This window comes from Oculina patagonica, chromosome 5, assembly GCF_052425735.1.
Source record: "Oculina patagonica isolate OP01 chromosome 5, crgOcupat, whole genome shotgun sequence".
Lineage (NCBI taxonomy): Eukaryota > Metazoa > Cnidaria > Anthozoa > Scleractinia > Oculinidae > Oculina > Oculina patagonica.
Window position 1 is genome coordinate 29,113,464 of NC_135762.1, and position 17,490 is coordinate 29,130,953.

A 17,490-nucleotide genomic window follows, 5' to 3' on the forward strand; every position below is an offset into this window, starting at 1 on the left:
CTGGTCCGATGTTTTTAAAATGTGAAATGGGCCTTTTTCACAAGAATTTCCCACAAATTGACTACAAAAGTGCATAATCTTTATGCATCAACTGATTCGATAGGAACAATCTGACTAACAACAGGATTTCTGATCTTGAATATACAGTAAAAAACCGCGAGAAAGAACTTATTTTTTTTTTAGGTCAGCCTAAACAGGTTCTTGCATAAATGGTAGTTAACACAAATGTAGGCTATTTAGGTTCTGGTTTTCTGAAGAAAATAAGAAAATGCTTATATATATACATGTACAGTGATGCCTTGTCCAAATTATTTTAATCAACTTTAATAAATAACAACCTTTTTCCAAATTTAAGGCTTAAGAAGTTCTTATAAAAAGGGGTCTAATTTGCAAATTTTTGCCTAATCGGGTTATTAAATGTTAGATTCTTTCTCGCGGGTTTTACTGTCTTGGTCGGGCAGGTCAGCTCTGACTAAGCTCCCTTAAATCTCTATTGAATGCGCTCTGGTCTAAGTATTGCGTTATTTTTCATTTTTTGTACTGAAATGATGTAATTACCCACCGACGCATGTTTTGGACCCTTCTTTGAGGGTGCTTTGGTCCGGTGGACATTGAGTGCAAGTCAGGCTTGACTCCTTTTGACTAATATATCCCACAGGGCAGGCCACGCAGTCTTTCAGTGCCTCATCGTACTTCATCCCACGAGGACATTTGACTAAAAATGAATAAAAAAGTAAACAATCAATCAATCTTTAAGTCAATCAATCAATTAACTAAATTAGATTAGTACTGAATAAAATACTCAATCTGATTTGCAGCTTCTTTGATCTCGTGTGGCGTGAAACTCCGAAATTCAAAATGCTCTATCATAAAGACGGCGAATGCTATCGAGCTAGAAACCTTCAACAATATATATATTTAGGACGTCTAATAGCCAGTGAAGGATAAAAGCTCAGGGGTTTTGCAATTCTGGGTTTTAGAATATTGATGACGCCACGTGAAAACCAAGAATATATATTGACAAAATGCAATATAGCTTGAGTTAATAAATTTTTTCTTTACAATTTATGGAGCTTTCGTTGAGATTAAAAACAAATACACTGGTGTAACTTGGAATGACTGGTTTCGAACTTTCTCTGGACAAAAAGAGGGTTCAAAAGGGCCACGACAGTTTAAGTTCTTAGGCTACCTCTTGCTGTGGCATATTCCTGGAAATATAATATTATTCTGTCTAAAGGTAGTTTAGAGTGCTTGGGCCACATACCGCATAGCTTGATTGGGTTGTCAAACGACACAAGGGACGGTTGGGGAATCATGTGAGTAGGGCACACTCCACTTGCGGGCAAGCTCACACTGTCTGAAGAAAGAAAGGCAAAGAATACGAAAAATTAATAACACCACTGGCATTGCCATTCGTTAAATTTACAACACAAGGAACTTAACCCAACACTACAGCGAGTCGTCCTTCAGTTTGCTCAGTGTCAGTGAGAGATGGTGCGCGCGTCCACGAGAAAAACTCATCGCGCGGACTCATTATTAGACTCTCACTGTACCTGAAGATGGTTGGTTTGGCCAGCCGAAATATAGAGCACGCAATTTAAAGATATTCAACGTTATATCAGTCCCTGCTTTTCAATTAACAATTGGTTCATGCTTTAGCGTGGACTATCCAGCTATTTTGCATGCGGGATGTTTGAAGAGGTCGAAATAATCGTAAGAGTTGCTCGCAGCGATGGCCGAGAGCAACTCTAGTTTCTTTAGTGCTCTTCAAACTTTACAAATGCGCCATGACTCTATCGATAGTGGACGGCTAAAGGCGTTAACCAATAGACCTTTTTCGCTTGAGCGGTTTGTTTTCCCATTCTCAGATCACGTGATATTCTCTAGAGAATTTTTCTTTTATCCACATAAAATTTATTCATTCATATACACGCGACTATTTGAAAAAAAAAAAACTCGCGCAAGAGAAAACAATTCTGACGAAGCGATTTGCTCGTGCTATCAGCGTGCACAATTGGATTTTGTGCACGTTCACGTATACTGAAATTGATTGCGCGTCTTGACTTGCTATGATGTAATTCCTATTTTTAATGACTCAATTGTAGTTTATACCAACCTACGCAGTCCGGTATCTCGGACGGTGTCCATATCAAGGTTGATGGATTGCAGCTGGAGCCAGTAGTGTACTTGAATAGTTGCTTTCCGTTTGCCGTATCACATAAAATCTGACAGTACTTGAAGTCTCCGAATGATTGACAACTCAGTTGTCCGTTGTCGGGGTTGTCAGGAATCACACACTGCTTGCCTGCGAACAAAACAGTCATGTTAATGTTAGCAACACTGTGTTGGTTATCGCATAAGTTATATTTCATCGTTTTTCTTTTTTTCATTTAAGTCCACTGAAACAGATTTTAACCAACACCAGCATAAGGTCATTTGTTATTGACGGTATGACTTTTACGAAACAGACCGCAAAAGTTAAAAAAATCTCCCGTTATAAGCACAAGCTGCATGTATCTACGTGAAATGGGTTTGGAAACAAAAACAAAAGAAAACAAACAAACAAACGACCAACAAACCAATCAACGGCCGACCGACCGACCAACTGGCTTGCTGGCTGGCTGGCCGACCTAAACAGCGAACAAACAAAAAAAAACAAAATAAAATGGGAATCAAAAGTGGCGCACCCACGCCACTATGCCCGAAGAAAAATCCTCGGAGCCAGAGCGAGAACCATCAAAAGGCTCAACACACATTATAAGCTCCGGATCTGGAATTCGAACCCAGGCCGTCAGTGTAGGGTTCTTGCCTCTGAGGCACTCTCCAAAGAAACAAACAAAAAACAACAACAACACAAAAAATAAACCTCAGCGTAAGCCACTCACGTTTTAGATTAACTACAAAAGAGCAGCTCGCTGAATTGCCCGAATCGTCATATGCGTCATATTTCACGGAAGTAGAACCCAGTGGAAACGTATCTCCAGATTTCTTTGTAGATGTTACTCTCTCAACTTTGATGTTGTCTGAAAACTCCGGTTCTTTCCAAGTTATTGCTGCCTCGATTGATGTTATCGCTTCATATATGTTTCCAGGACAAAAGACAATGGTTGGAGCTTGTTTATCTTGAAAACGAAAATAACAGTGAGGTAAGTAATTATTTAACTTTAAAGAAAGCTATTGAACAAAGATGGTTTGGCTTTTTGGTTTTCTTGCCTTCTTGATCCTATCTAGAGAAGAAAAAACGGACAGTTTGGCAGATTCGTTGGTATATTTGCATTTTCTAACTGTCTTTATTTTTTTGTTGCTTTTCAAGGTAATTAACCCAATTTTGTTTTCAATCTGCCAAACGCATGGCTCAAACCGTTTGACATGGTAAAAGCGGTTCCATTATCTATGTCTGTTTACGCGCTATGCACCTACCTTGCACGGTGACATCTGCAGTGCAGTTTGCTGTAACACCAATCTCGTTGCTGGCAACATATGTAAGCACCGTTACACCGTATGGGAATACCAGCTGACTGCGGTACTTTTCTGGGTAGAGTTGTATGTTTTGCACATTGGACTGTGGGTCTTCAAGCAGCCCTGTGATGTCGTAATCTTTCATGTTTGGCGCAAGGGTAACCAAAACATCCGAAGGACAAGTGATCCACGGTTTCGGGTATTCTAGATAAGGAAGAGCCGAACTTGTTAGCGTATACCGTCAAAACATCAGGTTGTAAGAGGTTCCCAGCAGATAAGACCTTACAGCCTTAGTCTTGTGTCTTATGTCACAGTAACATAATTAATATTAAGGATACAACTTAACATAACTTAAATCGAAGATTGAAGATTCCAATTTGTTGTGTTCCATTGGAAATCTGTGAATATGATTATTGTCCCCAATTGTTTTCTATTCGCCGATAGAACAGAATCGCGCGAGTGATGCAATTATTATTAAATTGTAGCTTCAAAGTACGTTACGTTGTACGTTTAAGACTGCCATCCTTTAGAATTTCTGCTAACAAAATAGATTACTTCATTTCGTTTCCTAAGATCGATACTCAAATCGGCTGCGCCCTGTTGACAAAACATGAATATTTGATCTGTAAAAGCATTTTCTCATTTGTAGAGGCAAAACTTAAAGACGTCCTGCCTTCTGTAAAAGCACTTTTGCAAAAGCAAAATTAGAAGAGTCACTGCCATCATTTCCTTTAAACAACAGTCAACAAACACGTCTTATTACCTTTGTCACAAGTTGGTATGGCTTGCACGTCCCATTGGCCATCTGCTTGACACTTTCTACTAGACTGACCATTTAGTGTGTAGCCAGAATCACATCTATAGTGGCAAGTCTCGTCGAAAAAGTTTCCGGATATTGAACAGAACGCAGGAAATAAACCCCCGTTTGATATTGGTGGCAAAGCCGGGCAGCTCATGCCTGAAAGCATTCAAAGTAGCATGTCTTAAGATTTATCCATGATCAGTATCCGAGTGAAATTAAAGAGGCTTTAGCTAGGTCGAGGTATTTTAGGTAATTTTATTCATTTTCGTTAATAAAGTGCTCAAAAAATATTAAATTGGCAGAGCGAAATTATTTTATTGGCAAACAAACAGTGACGATTTTTGAGCATTGTTAATGACACTTCATACAAATTGAGATAAACTTGAAAAACGTCGGGCCGACGCTTTTCAAGTCTATTTTAACGCAATTGTTTCCCATTCATTCCTTTTTTTTTTTTTGGCCTTTCTTTTGAGTTTTAAGCCGTATGTTATTGCGATGTTTCAGTTAATTCTATGACCAGTTGGTCAGTGTCGAAAGAGAAACAGTTTAAAGATGCCATACCCAAGCAGTATATTTCAGTTACTTACGCTGGCAAGATATTAATGCAACATCCCAACCGCCTGTAGCCAAGCATGTTAAGGTATCAGTTTGAGGATCTGGAAGTTTGTATCCTGCTTGACAGCTAAACGTGCAAGTGTCATTCACTTTCCTGCCATCAACTACCAAACATTCCCTTGGACTCACCGTTGTTCCTTGAGCTTCCACGAGTGGAGGGCAAGCAATAACTGGAAAATAATAGATGCATTTATACCATGCCACAGAAAATACAGCCAATCAGAGCACAAAAAGCCGTTGTATTTTCCACGGTATTCATCTTTACCTCCCCATCGTGTACTGCGATCCGCTTTTGTAGCGAAATTAACTTAGCGTATTTTATATGGCACAGTATAAATTAGTTACGCAACACTTTCTCCTGGTATACCATGAAATATCCCACTTTTCACTTGTATTTTTTTTTCGTACACACACTCACCTAATAGCTCGTCCATATACCGCGAAAATACAAGTGATTCGTGGGACATCTATACCACTACAGAGCGTTGCATAACTAGTATAATTATATAATACAAATATTTGTAGTTGGCGTTCTTTTGTCATTTTCATTAAATTGGCCAGATTTAAGACTTCCCCCGCAACCACCAAAAAAATGATTAGACCGTTGAAAAGTTCCTATAAAAACATAATTTCTCTTCTTCAACTCTCTACTTAATGAACTATTGTAGTGTTTGTAGTAAAGTTGGATGTTAAATCTTACTATTTATTAATTTAGTCTGAGACAGTCAAGCAGTCAGTCTGTGTCAACCAGTCACACAGTATAATTAGTCAGAAAGTCAGTCAGTCTAAGACAAAGACGGTTATATAGCTCGACCAGTCACTGAGCAGTCTGACAGACAGTCTGAGTCAGTAATTTAGTCAAATATCAGTCAGGCAGCCAGTCAGTCAATCACGATTAGTTATGATCAGTCAGTTAACAGTCAGTCAGAACGGCTACATAACTTAATAAATGGAGTGAGTTACTTAATTCAATAAGTAAACGGCGCTTACGTTCACAATTGTAGTTATCGCCTTGTATATGTTTGTAACCCGACTGACAGGTGCATTCGTACCCTCCCTGAAAATTTCGGCAGCTGGTGGACGTTGCGTTACATTGGTCCGAACTACGAGAGCATTCGTCAATATCTAAAAATTAAAAAATATATATTGCGTTAGAAATTGTTGCGCTTATATGTGAAAAGAACGTGCCACAGTCATCCAATGAACAACGCAAGTCCCATGAATACACGTGAATAGGCCAGACCACAACACTAGAAACTCCGTGGCCTTCTCTCTGATATAAGTGGGTGAGTTCTTTAAAGTCATTGCCCCGAAAAAGAACTGAACATAGTTTTTGAACCAAGTTTTGCCTACTTGTTGACTACCTCAAGGTAACTTAAATTTTAAAATAAAACGTGGGGTCCCCAAATTGGTTTAGGAGTACGAAGACCTTGTATATACCATATAATTCCTTATAAATTGCCTTGCGAGAACTGGAAAAGTTCACGTATTCAGTGGTAATTTATTTTTTTAAACACATGAATTGAACTGTTTTCATTTTACAGATAAAACTTGATCGCTACACTCAAAATATGCGAAAAAATTGAAAGGTCACCATACTTGTTTAGGAGAAAAATACGATTTATTTTGCTCGCGGACTTAGCCTCAAAGAAAAAAGCCGCGCGCTAATTACGCGTAAAATTCTGCGCAGTAAGGACATGAAGGATGCACAATGCAATGTAATGCAGGGCAATGACCTTAACGTCCTCTGCTGACCATATACAATAAGGTAAGGTCAAACTATATTTATGCAGGGTGGCCCATTCAGCACAGTGGCTGGTCTCCAGAGGGGCCCTGCTAAATACAATTTCTAAAAATATAAAATACCTAATTGTTTAAAATAGTTATAAAAATAGAGTTAAAAGCTAATGTTTAGTAATTGAAATAGTTATATAAAAGGAGTTTAAAAACTAAAACGAATTACAAGCATGAACTGGTATATAAAAAAAGATAAATATCATAAATTAGGTGCTATGAATAAAGTGGGCTTTGACAAGATTTTTAAAAGAGGAGAGTGATACAGCTTGTTGGAATTTTAAAGGTAGTGGGTTAAAAAGGGCTGTGCCAGAAAATCTAAAAGTACGCTTGCCAAGGCTAAGCTTGGGTTTAGGTAGATGACGATGCATGAGACGCGACCTACGCTTTATCGTCCATATCCGAGAAGACTAGAACATTTAACCAGTTGCAGATGTCAGTGCAAAGGCAGCACGTTCTCCTCAATTGTTTTAAGACCATGAGTGTTGGTCCGGTCTGGGAGTCGAACCCGAGACCTCCCACACGACAGTCCGGCGTTCTACCAAGTTATATGGCTATGACTCTCTATCAATTGACTTTCTCTTGTTTAGAGTTTATCGTTTTCAATTATAACCATTGTTTTCTTACCTCTACATTTGAGTTTGTCATATAACTCGAAACCAGCAGCACAAGAACAGTAGTAGCTTCCATTGGTATTGTGGCAGTTCGTCTCACATCCACCGTTTGCCAAATGACATTCATTCGTATCTAAGAAATTTAACACCCTCATTAAAAGGATCAAAGGGAATTGCTCATCCAATAAATAACGGCCCTTTTTCAAAAGAAAATGGCCAAGTTGTATAAAAGCTGCCATACTAGAGAGCAAGCGTAGCTTTCCATTCAGCATGACCAGTTTGTACCCTGTGACCTACACATACCATTTTGCACCAGACATCAAAATATTACTCACTTAGCCACCCGCTTGTTGCTCTGTATTGTCTTAAACGGCAAAAAATGAACCGTCGACGTTCTGATTTATTTCAGTGAATGCATTCGAATTCAACCCCCACTGTACAATGTTTTAGAATAAAAGATCCCGACCTCGCACCAAGAGTATCACATAACCATAAAACAAGTCCTCATGGAATTTAAAGATTTCACTTATATATGTTTCCTTCTCGCTCGCGGCTGGGGGTAACCTTTGCTTCGCAAAAAAAAAAAATTCTTGTTGCAACAATGCATTTATGTGACATTTGAAACGTTTAATAAATCATCAGTATGGCACAATCCTCGCACCATTTTGAAGTTTTCGTGTAAAATATTCTAGGAATTACGAGGCTGCACTTACTGTCAATCCAAATAACCTTTGAACAACAAAAACAGCATGGAAATTATTCTACAAGATGTTAAAAAACCGCAATCAATGGTTTTAAGACTTTTCTTCTAAGTAAAACTTTCAAACTTAGCCCGACTACTTCAAGTTTTAGGGCACTTCTTTTCTACCAGTCTGTACCCAAACCACGTTTAAACATTTTTTTAGGACTTATAAAGTACTTTTTAGCAAGGCCAGGCCACTATGAGTGGATTTACAATTCATACCAACACCTTAGTGGGATTTTCAAACCGCACATGGTCCTTACCCTGGCAATTCTTTTTCGTCTCGTCCAGTTCGAATCCGTGAGGGCATGTACACAAGTAACGTCCCTGCAGATTTTGACAGCCATAACTGCACCCGCCATTGTTTACAGCACATTCATCGATATCTACCCGTTAAATACCAAAAAATAATAACCAAAATATGTAACAAGTGTCTTTACTTTCAGATTTTTACGCTGGGTAATTGCATTTGTCATAGGTCCACATTAGTCGCTGGCTGTAATAATTTAGCCTGCGTTTCAAGTAAAGTATGTATGCATGTACATAAGTTCAAACAGTCATACTTACATTACTGTTTCTTGATTTGTTAGCGAGATTGTAATGCCCAAATGTCCACTAACAGAACTGAACTTATTAAAAAAAATTTGCACTAGCAGCTAGTGCATTTAATGATTTTTGGGGAGGAGGAGGACGACGAGGAGGAGAATTGAGGAGGAGGAAGGGGATATCTTCCGATAGTGGATTATACGTAGAGGACCAAAAAATTACCTATATTTAGGGTAGGGATTTCACAAAGTGGAGTATACAGCAGCGTAGGGAAAATGTAATTTAATTATTTAAAGGGACCTTTCGAAATATTTAAGCAGACCAACCGAACGGTAGATCGATTTAAGTATTTAAGGGGTTATTCAAGTGAAAAAAAAAATAACAAAAAAGATGCTGTATCCTATCTGAAGGTATGCCAAACGGGTACCATTTACCATTTCATCGTTGAAGTTCTTGTCATTTTTTTTTGTCGAAAGCTGAAGAACGGTATGTTAAATGGTAAAGATTAAGACGGAATCCACTAGGAAGTCGAGTAATATTTATTAAAGTTGGACAAAAATCAATTTCCAGAATAATTTAAATCCCATTGCGTTATTTCCTACCCTTAATAAAAGGTAAAGATGTAAGCAATTATCCGTGATAACACCAACAACAATTTCTTATCAGAGTCTGAGAAAATGAATTTCAAAGTTCACAAGGTATAGGAAAAATCTCACGTGTAGGCATTTTGTAAATTCGTCTTAAGCGATTCAGTGGAATTCAGCGGAACTTCAAAATCTGTTTTCGATGTGTGGTGTTGTTAGAAAAGATTTCTTTTGATAAGATATTTGAAGCAGTAACAAAAAAGTTTGCAATAAGGTGGAAATAATTCTGGTACAACAATTTCTTATCCGAGTCTGAGAAAATGATATTTAAAGTTCACAAGCTATGGGCAAAAGCTTACATCTTAAGAAAGTCTAGGCATAGAGCTTTAAGAGGAAATACGCCAGGACTTCGAGTAGTTATTGGACAAAATTATGTACCAAAACTATTTACACCTGATTACCAGCTTTTTTGTTACTGCTTCAAATATCTTATCGAAAGAAATCTTTTCTAACAACACCACACATCGAAAACACATTTTGAAGTTCCGCTGAATTCCACTGAATCGCTTAAAGTCCTTCGACGCGCGGTTTAGGTATGTCACGTACGAAGGACTTTTCCAACTTGCAGCGCGCCAATTTTACCGACCCAAAAACGGGTCGGTGAATAAATTATAACCGCGGCCAATCAGAGTCGAGATCTCAAAGAAAGTGTTATTCAAATGTAAATCGATGCTTCTCGACGCATCATTTCTTGTCACGTCGAGGTCACATCATGCTGAACAGCGAAGGAAGCGTTGAAAAATTGCTCAACAGGTCAGGGGAAACGATTATTTAACAGAATATCAACAGGCCATAGAAGCGTATCTCTGCGGAAAAATGTTTTCGTTTCTGCGCCCACGGAAGCGGGCGATTAAAAGTGTTTGCAATCTATGTTTAGGAAGCGATTTATTTAATGTTCAGCTATCGCTTCATGACCAGCCTTCTACGAATCTCTCACAACGTTTACTTTTTTCTGCTTTCTTCACGATCGTTTCGTTTATGTCGGCCCAGTTTCTACAAATAATATTTGTAGTCAGTTCAGGTTCTGAGAATTGCCGTCCGGCGAGGATTTCCAGGTCTAAGCAAGCCTTGTTTTTTTCCCACCTGGACCGATCAATCTTCGTCTGTAATCGTTTTTTACGACTTCCTGAGCGCAAAGAATACAAATTTGCTCGAGTTGAACCCGCGCTACTTTCCGCCATCACAAACAAGAATTCTTGAAGCTTGACTCCTGCTAGAAAAGTCACGCGCTCGCAGAAACACCGCCTCCTGATAATTGATACCTCTTGCTTTTGGCGGGAAACTTGATTCAAAATCCTTCAAGCGGGACAAGTCGCCCTCTCGCGACTTCGTCACTCGCGGTCGTCGCTTCGCGACGCTTCTCGGCTCGCTTCGCTCGCCAATAGAGGGCGACTTGGTGCAAGTCTACTCTATGCCAAGCCTCCCTTAAAAATAAAAAAAAAAATTCTCCAAGAACCCCCTCCCCCCCCCCCAAAAAAAAAAACCGAAGAGAGGAGCGGAGGGGTAAAATCTTACCAAGGCAGGTGTGATTGTCCTGTGAAAGCTTGTACCCAATGTTACATTCACAATGATAACTTCCATAACTATTTTTACAAATCTGATTGCAGCCTCCACGGTTAGTCTGGCATTCGTCGACGTCTGCAATAAAACAATACACCATGACCGCATTATTATGTAACTGTTCTGTAAATTTTGTTTACTTTACAAATGCTACTTTGCTTTGCGTAAAATCTGCTTTCCCTTTCTTCTACAATCGTTTGCTTTACATTTCGTTTTTGTTTCATTTGTGTTTTTAACTTCCTTTTTTGTACTTTTTGAATTCTGATATCGTGAATATTTTTTGTACATCTTCAATAGAGTATTTGTTATACAGCACTGATGTTGTTGCAACAATGTTCAAGTTTCAAAGAAAGAAACAATCCACGTACGAATTTTTCAGATACTAATCTGAAGAATCAGCCAACGATACCTTCATTATCGCCTTAAATGGATGATTAACAATAGCGACCCTTTTCTTAACGTCACAAAGACGGTCAAGGAAAGTAATAAACTGCACTATCTAGCAAACAAGTTCTCGCGAGCAAGGTCCCAAAAGAAAAGTTTCAAACTTGACATAATTATCAGAAAGGAACATTCGTATTTTTAATATTTCAGGCGGAGTTTTTATTCTTCTTTAGTTTCACCTCTTCTTGGTTAAAATGACTTACCATTGCATTTATGTTTGTCGGCGCCAAGACTGAATCCATTGCGGCACTTGCACTCGTAACTTCCTGGAGAATTTTCACAAATCTGGTCGCAATTTCCATTATTGGTGTCACACTCATTGATGTCTGTTGTTAGAATTTTTGAGAAAGAAAACGTCAGCTCAGATACTGTATAGTCAAAAGAGTGGACGAATGGCTTTAAAGCCCGGCAAACTTCATAGGAGCAAGTGAAGATTCAAAGATCTATGTTGGAAGGTTAATGATTGTTTTTTGGTCAATCGATCAATCAATCAATCAATCTATCTATCAATCAATCAATATATCTATCAATCAGACAAAAGTAAATATATATTGCTGTTTTTTGTGCACGGCCACAAAAACACAGAACAAAGAACTTCGAATAGCTTCGTAGGAACTCTTCTTCAGTTGACTATGACTTAGACAACAAAACAAAAAAAAATACGACAATAAATCAAGGACGTGTTAGCTGCACAGCTGAATGATAGTATTTCTAGTTTGTTTGATGAATATGTCTAAAGAAGAATAATTTTTTTATCCTCGTCGTACTGAAAATGGTATATATCAAAATTAAAAAAAACTACAACAACAAACAAACACACTTTAAATTTCAATACGACCAAAATAACATGCCAGATGTATTTGTTCGTCGAAGAAACGATGAAGAAAGGAATAAGGAATGAGTAAATTAAACGTATTATTTAAGAATAACGTTCTCCTCATATACACGAAAAAATAAAAATGCTTATGTCTGTTTTGTTTGTTTACGCTTTTGTATTTGTTAATTACGGTACCCATGGGATCGAAATTAAAAAAAGAAAAATAGATAAAATAGCAACAAGGATGATCGTAAATGGAGGGTACCTGAATACCGAGTCATGACTTGAGCCAGGATTCGAGCCAGGACTTAAGCTGGGGCTCGAGCCAGGATTTACGTTAAGGATTCGGGCCAGGATTCGAGCTCAGGATTCAAGCCATGATTCGAGCTATAAGGATTCGAGCTAGGACTCAAACAGCGCTTTGATTATCCTCAATGATTTCGGTTTGCTTGCAGTTAGCTTTCACTCCGGTTGTCTTGCCCTAAGCTCTCACTCTGGTTTGCTGGCGGTTAGCTTTTACTACGGTTTGCTTACGGTTAGCTTTCACTCTGGTTTGCTTGCGGTTAGATTTTACTTCGGTTTGCAATTGCTTGCGATTAGTTTTACTCCAGTTTTCGGTTAACCGTTACTTCGATTTGCTTGTGATAAGCATTCATTTGTTGGTTGGGACAATACTATATAGCGTAAAAATTAAATGAATAATATAGCTACAAGGGCTTTTACAGTTTCACACTGTTCAGACTTGAGTTCTGTGCTCCAGTCCTTGTTTGAGTACTGGCTCGAGTCCTTGCTCGAGTCCTTGCATTGACTTCCGTTTATCTCTGGTAAAAGTTGGTATAAATAAGAGAAAGGTAAATAAATAATAACTAATATAATCACCTGCACAGTTTTTCTTGTCAGCCAATAGTTTGTATCCTTGATCACATTGACATTCGACCCATTTCGTGCACAGGAAATCGATGTGGCAATTGAAGTAACATTTTCCAAACAAACAATACCTGGAGTGTTGAATACATGTCTGAGAACATCCGCCGTTGTTGTCGCTGCACAGTTCAGGGTTCTTTGCTATAAGTATATTACGAAAAATGAAAAAAAAAAAAAAAAAACCAAGATCGCAGCTTACTATTTTTAGACCCCAAAACGTGGCACACGCTTCCAGTGTGAGAATAAAAGCATTCGAGTTAGTCTATTTGGCTTTAGTAGATTAACTCACTATTCAAAATTTAGAATTATATAATTACATGAAAAGCACATTTTTCTAGGTCTGTTGTCAAACTATATCAATTTAGACTGGGCTGCAGGATTTCCTGCGTGTGAATTCGTGGAACACCTCTGTGCAGATCATTGTCAGAATTTACAAACCTAACGTTGCAAACTTTCAGCTTAGAACTGTACAGGCTGATGTATTAAAGAAGTCGGTCATTCCTGATGTTTGCTATGGAAGAGTAAGCTGGTATTCAAACCTAAACTCTAGCTACGTTTCACCTCAACAAAATATATTGTTTTCAAGAGTAATCTCAACTGAAAAATTTGACTCTCTTTTTGCTAGATTCGCCTTCAGAAAAAAAGGAATACAGCATCGAAGGTAATGTTCTCAACTGAATTACCAACTAATTCATTTTCAAAAAAGAACGCGTAACATTCCTTGATAATTCTTGTTTGGGTTAAGGATCGAATGAGCCCTTCCCAGGGGTTTTAGGGAACAATGGAACATGACCATACAATAATTGAGAACAAGGAAACAAAAGGAAAATATAGCTGGGAACACGGGAACAAAAGCTGTGCACGTGTTTCTGAAATTTGGGAAACAGGGATCACAAAAATCGACAAAATACTTCCCGAGAACATTAGGGAATTTTTTTGGTCACAAGAGAACATGGAACCAACCCCGGGAGGGGCTCAGAAATTAAAACCTAATTGGGCGCAGCATAGTTAAAGAATGCAATTATCAATACCTTTCGATAGCACATGACTATCAAAGTTGTTATTTCTCGTTTGGTCGTGCCAAGAGAATGATTGTTTTTCCACTAAGTCCATGGCTTGTAGCAACTTTACGAATGGCTACATACTTATAATTATAAACTTTTTGTATATGGAATATTGCCTTACATTTGCATCCAGAAATTTCAATCCTCATGCAAGGGAATTGAACAAAGTCCAGTGGCACTATACGCATGTATTGTGTCCTGATTTGCAGCGTTACGTTGTCTGATGAAATCTTAAAAAAGTATAAACAAGAAAAAATAATTATAAAAATATACAACACAAAGCCATTTTTGTATTCTAGAAGTAAAGTGGTGTAAAGGTAGCTAATGACAGAAGTTATTAAAAATTCAAGCATTTCACGTATGAATTAGTTATCATTTACTTTTTTTAAAAGCGATTTCTAGGTTATTATTTAAAAAAATCAGTGCAATTTCCAGCATTCAGTAAATTCTGCAGTCCTCAAAAACCGGTCTCAGCGGGTAGTTAAATTTTTGGCCAGTTCTCAGCTATTAGTTAGAAACACTCAAAACCCTCGTCTAAACATTTCCTTCTGCTAGCGGTTTTTCTTAAGATGCAGTTAAATTAGATTGATACACTAACTAAGGTTGATTCATTATCTCATTCATTTGGCTTTTTCTTCGTTCGGCGTTCGGTTGTTTCTCGTTCGTTCGTTCGTTCGTTCGCCAGTCCATTTAATTAATTTGTTTGTCTCCACAGATGTGGGTGTTTTTCTTCATTTTTGCCAAAAAAGAACATCTTTCTCCTTGTCATTAAAATCGCTATTATTTTTATTTTGTAAAGTTACACAAATCTTACCGCCTCAAAATCTTCGTATGTAACACCATCAGCACTGACTTGAATCAGGTACTTAGTGACACTCCTGGCAGTTTGATTGACGGCAGGGTTTGCCTCACCAGCGGTGACAATATGTTTGACCACTTTCTTTTCACCAAAATCAAACTGGAATGTAATTCAGTTACTGGGATAAATTTTGACTTTGACATTTATTTTCCTCAACTGAACTGTTAAAACTATAGTATGGACCAATAATTAATGATTTAACGAATATCATTACGACAGCATAGTGGAATCGCAAACAAAATTCAAGCTAAAAAATTTCATCAAGCACATTAACCGCGACAGTAACTACGTAACTAAGCTAACTTACGGCTGATTAAGTACAACATTGTGTTGTTTTCAACAAACCTACAAACCAAATATCTAAATTGCAGTTATATAACAAAGTAATAATTTGGATAAAGTATTATTCTTTTAAAAAATTTTTTAAGAACGACAAGAACGGCATAAACAACCCGCTGACCTGTAAGTACTCATTGTCGGTAAAGTTTTTCTGTGGACACCAGGCCGACGATGAAGACATAGCGGCATGCACAGCAGAGTACATTGGTGAAAGTTGCGAGGATGCTGTCACTGTGCTCTTGGCAAAAAATTGCGACGTGCCATCTACAGTTAAGGAAAAAAGTTTGTTTTTAAATTTTACAAATTCAAACCATACAAGCAGAGTATAAATTTTAAGACGTAACACCTAGCCTCCATTTTGTATAGAGGAATATCGAAGGTTTCTACTCAAATTAAGCTTTCAGCTCTAACTATCGCGGGAAATCCTAATGTTTTAATTTAAAATTAGTATTCATAAAGTGGGGAGCATCCGTTTGCTAAGGAAAAATTCCAAATGTTTTCGGTTGAAACGGTTGATAGTTTTTGATCGTGCTTTGGCAGGATGAACCCATTTCAGTTGTAGGAGTTGGTTAAGTACTATCGTGTTTTTATTTCCACCATTATTGACATTTTCAGCATTATTCAGCAGTTTTGACCTAGTACAGCTGAGTCGTTAGGGGGAGTGTTCTTTTTGGAGAGTTCCGAGTAAACTCCTTTTTACCGAATTTGATCCGCCTGTTGAAATATCTGACCAGCCATCATAACCAGACAAACCCCAAATAAAAAGCCGAATACCAGAAGAATAAGACTACAGCCAATAAATAGACAAAATTTTCGTGACAACTCATTTACGTGATTTTGGAAGAGTGATCTTTGGCGACGCTTTCGTGAATTTGTTTAACATTTTCCTTCCTTTAAAAATTTTCCTACGTATCAAAATCGCGAATATCGCAAAAAATGATAATTTGATTTCTCGAACTTTCCGATATCTTGAACTAAAAATCTTTTGCTTGGGTATTTCAATTTTACCCCCCGATTTCTCGATCTCCTCAACTTCTCGAAATTTTCTTTTTCAAATGTAATCGTATTCACTCTCGGCTGTCCTTGCTTTTTCAGGAAATGAAAAGCAACAATTTCGTTGCGTTCTTAACGAAACGTTTCACTCTCATTCTTAAATCTAATATCATAGCTTATTTACACAAGTATGAATAAAAAAATCTGAATTGTTCGTTGAATTAAAACTGTTATTTAAAACTGATTGGTATTACATGAAGCTACGAAAAACTTGCAGTCTGGTCAAAGAAATCGTTGTTTTCCCTTTGATATCCATAAAACTTATACACTGGAAAACTGTCATGCCTAGTCGCCGGTCATTTTTTTACGAATTGAGGCGTGTAACGTCGAAAACAATTGAAACATATAACTTATCATGGACTTACCTATTCTGCCAAAATTTCCAGTAAGAACAACCAGTGCCAAAGAGAAAATGAACGATACTTTCATTTTATCAGTTGTTCGTTGAAAATTTTGAATTTATCTTTTCCAAGAAGCAAGAAAATTTACAAGAGATAAAATTGAGGTGCGCCTTAGAAAACGCAACATGCATTCGTTAACCGTAATCAAAATTCGTAGAAAAGAAAAATCTTATAATTCAAAAAAGACAGGTGTTTAAACAAATGATGCCAAACATGGTAATAATCAGTGACAATCTTAAATATTTCAGCACAGTCAACCTTTTGGTCACGTTCAAAATTAAAAGAAAAGAAGCACAAATGTAAGTCAATCCATCCTTTTAAGATATAGCAACATTGGCGTCGCACATTGAAATTATTTTCGTTTGTTGTAAATTTACAACTAGCAGAGAAGTCCGCAAATGGACTAATAAAGGTATTTAAAAATTATAAATTTAACGTTTATTGTTACTGCAGCTGATTTTACAACCAAATCAATCTTGCGAAATCACATGCACGAAAACAATCCACAGGCGTAACTAGCGCCTCTGTCAATGCGTATCATTTGTAAGGTTTTAAGTTGTCGCTACAAATGGAAACTTTCGATTCTTTTTACTTTTAAATAATCCTTCATATCTCTCTTATCGAATTATTCTACATCGCTTTTTTATTACCTTCACTAGAGAGCCTAGGCTTAGCTTACTTAGCTGTCGAAATATTACCAAATAGATAACAGAGAACCAATCATTTTCTATGTTTACAAATCAAATTTAGCAGTACAATATTCCGTAATCAAAGCCCATACATTTCTCATCATCCCCACCTGTTGTTCTCAAC

General features: G+C 37.5%; 1 protein-coding gene across 1 annotated transcript; it reads right to left on the reverse strand.

Annotated features, from left to right (window-relative positions):
• Positions 1 to 554: 554 nt before the first annotated feature.
• LOC144655105 (uncharacterized) lies at positions 555 to 16,830 on the reverse strand. The gene is made up of 17 exons (XM_078515322.1): positions 16,642 to 16,830; positions 15,345 to 15,487; positions 14,840 to 14,983; positions 14,147 to 14,255; positions 12,917 to 13,102; positions 11,424 to 11,546; positions 10,732 to 10,854; positions 8,290 to 8,412; positions 7,298 to 7,417; positions 5,867 to 6,001; positions 4,849 to 5,046; positions 4,223 to 4,417; positions 3,421 to 3,663; positions 2,886 to 3,122; positions 2,117 to 2,305; positions 1,265 to 1,357; positions 555 to 715 (listed from the first exon to the last, which is right to left on the reverse strand). Exons 1-17 carry the CDS (start codon positions 16,703 to 16,705, stop codon positions 555 to 557), a joined length of 2,586 nt encoding a protein of 861 aa, XP_078371448.1. The 5' UTR covers positions 16,706 to 16,830.
• Positions 16,831 to 17,490: the final 660 nt, after the last annotated feature.